The sequence below is a fragment of the Lathyrus oleraceus genome, chromosome 1 (genome assembly GCF_024323335.1).
Source record: "Lathyrus oleraceus cultivar Zhongwan6 chromosome 1, CAAS_Psat_ZW6_1.0, whole genome shotgun sequence".
Taxonomy (NCBI): domain Eukaryota; kingdom Viridiplantae; phylum Streptophyta; class Magnoliopsida; order Fabales; family Fabaceae; genus Lathyrus; species Lathyrus oleraceus.
Genome location: NC_066579.1, coordinates 70,170,862 through 70,173,001, shown reverse-complemented (window position 1 = coordinate 70,173,001; position 2,140 = coordinate 70,170,862). Strand labels below are relative to the sequence as shown.

General features: G+C 31.4%; 1 protein-coding gene across 1 annotated transcript; it reads left to right on the top strand.

Annotated features, from left to right (window-relative positions):
- Positions 1-775: 775 nt before the first annotated feature.
- Positions 776-1,656, top strand: LOC127115791 (non-specific lipid transfer protein GPI-anchored 10). The gene is made up of 3 exons (XM_051047246.1): positions 776-1,134; positions 1,229-1,309; positions 1,439-1,656. Exons 1-3 carry the CDS (start codon positions 780-782, stop codon positions 1,579-1,581), a joined length of 579 nt encoding a protein of 192 aa, XP_050903203.1. The 5' UTR covers positions 776-779; the 3' UTR covers positions 1,582-1,656.
- Positions 1,657-2,140: the final 484 nt, after the last annotated feature.

Sequence of the window (2,140 nt, the reverse complement as noted above, 5' to 3'; positions counted from 1 at the left end):
TCATATCGCTTAATGGTAATAGTCACTTTATGTCCAATTTCGACCTTTCTAATTACTATAGTTTCTCGCATATCAAACTCTAGTCTAGTTGAGAATTCATTGATGGTGCCTACTTTTTATTTCAGAGTATAGCGATCTCCATATCTATAAAACTTAATAAAATTTATTTTTAAAAAATTCAAATTTCTCAGAAGAAAAAAAAACTTAGAATTGAAGGAACAATTTTAAATGTATATCATAATTCAATAGACAAACAAAATCTGATATTATTAAGTTGAACGTCAATACCAGAATTCGAATATGACGATTATGTAAATTTTTAGTGATTATTACTACATATTAAAATATAACAATTTTGTAACTATAGAATTTTTAAAATAATAAAAATTAAAAATATAATAGTTATTTATATAACTTAACCCTCTTCTTTTCTAAGAGTTCATGTATTTCAAGTTTTTTTGTCTTTGACTTCATCAAAGAAAAGGTCTTGATAACCTAGAATTCGTCAAAAGGTAAGATAAGAAAAGTACAGTCAATAACTGTTTCATTCATAATTTAAAATCGAATGTACTCTTATAACAAATTCATTTTTAACTGAAACTCATTGAAAACTTGAGTCCAACCACTTATTGAATTCATGCATTGCATGAACAACCAAAAAGTGCATGATTGATAAAACTCACACCTTATGCATGCAAAAACTCACACAAGATTTCAAATTTTGCTATTTAAACACACTAACAAACATTTCTCTCTTCACACACTATCACATAAACACAATGGCTTCTCTTACTCATTGCAATCTAATTCTATTCTTCCACATCTTTCTCTTGTTCATAATTTCCTATCCCCCAAACACTCTTTCACAGGATCCAACCTCCTCAAGCCCAACAATAGCTCCATGCACATCAAACCTCCTTCCTCTCATTCCTTGCACACCATTCGCGCAGGGTGCGGTTAGCGCTCCGGCGTCCGATTGTTGTAGCAACCTCAAGCAACTGTATGGCCAAGAGCCACATTGTATTTGCCTCTTGCTCAATAACACTGCATTTACCTCTTTCCCTATAAACAAAACACTTGCTATTCAGATTCCATCTCTTTGTAACCTCCAAGTCAATAACTCAGTTTGTCCAGGTAACAAAATCACTTCTTTTTTTTTATTAATAATCACTTTTAGAAGTTTTTCTCCATTTTTGACTTAGTTTTTTTCCTTCTATTTTTGTTCTAGGGGAGAAAACACATGCGCCTCCTCCATCTTCGTCAAGTTCTCAAGTTTCCTTTGGGACAAAGAACAACTCTACTGTTGCTGGTATACAATAAGCTTTTTTTGTTCCCTATGCTTGTTAGTTACACTTTTATCTTCTGTATCATTGTAAGAAACTCGGTTTCAAAGTGAATAGCGAATATGAACTAATCGTGCTTTCGCTGTAATATGTAGCTTCTCCGGCATTTTCAGTGCCACCAAGACCTAGCATGATGGGATTTGGGTTTGGAAGAAGTGAAGCCATTAACTTGAAGGCAAAGAATGGGATCATTGTTATCATGAACATAACAATTTTCATGTTCATATTAATGCCTTAATGCATTTCCTTTAAGAGATTAGGGTCATCAAAGATGTTATATTAGATTGATTGTGTTGTTTCTTTTAGAGTTTGAGTGTGGATAGTTAGTTTTCTATGTAACTTTCAAATAGTTTTTATTTAAATCAAAGTTATTTTTGTTATATTTTAAAAGTTCTAAAACTTTCGCATAATTTGTGACTTCTGAATTGAACATGCAACATTTATTGACTAGCAATTCTAGCTACACTAAGTGAACTCTAGCATCTTTCTTACAAGATTTGAGTTCTGGTAGGTAAAAAATATATGAATTTGTAGTTTATAGCATAAGGACTTATCATGATAAGTTACTTCTATATAAAAAAATAAAATGAAGTTAAATTGTTTTTTATAAACCACTTGAAAAACTTACGGAAATATATTGGAAAATAGGTTACGAACATGTTGTAAGTTGTTTTCTTATGTTTTTTAAGACATTTTTACAAGAGCTAAAAGCACTTGTTAAGTTGAATCAAGCAAATACAAATATGCCCCCAATTGATTCCTAGAGACATCAAAAAGCCTAACGTCGCAATCGAGAC

What these genes read in the sequence shown, in the direction of transcription:
- LOC127115791 (XM_051047246.1), top strand. Translation starts at nt 780, where the DNA reads ATGGCTTCTCTTACTCATTGCAATCTAATTCTATTCTTCCACATCTTT. An exon ending in CAATAACTCAGTTTGTCCAG is followed by an intron (nt 1,135 to 1,228) that starts GTAACAAAATCA and finishes TTTTTGTTCTAG; the next exon opens with GGGAGAAAACACATGCGCCT. An exon ending in GAACAACTCTACTGTTGCTG is followed by an intron (nt 1,310 to 1,438) that starts GTATACAATAAG and finishes TGTAATATGTAG; the next exon opens with CTTCTCCGGCATTTTCAGTG.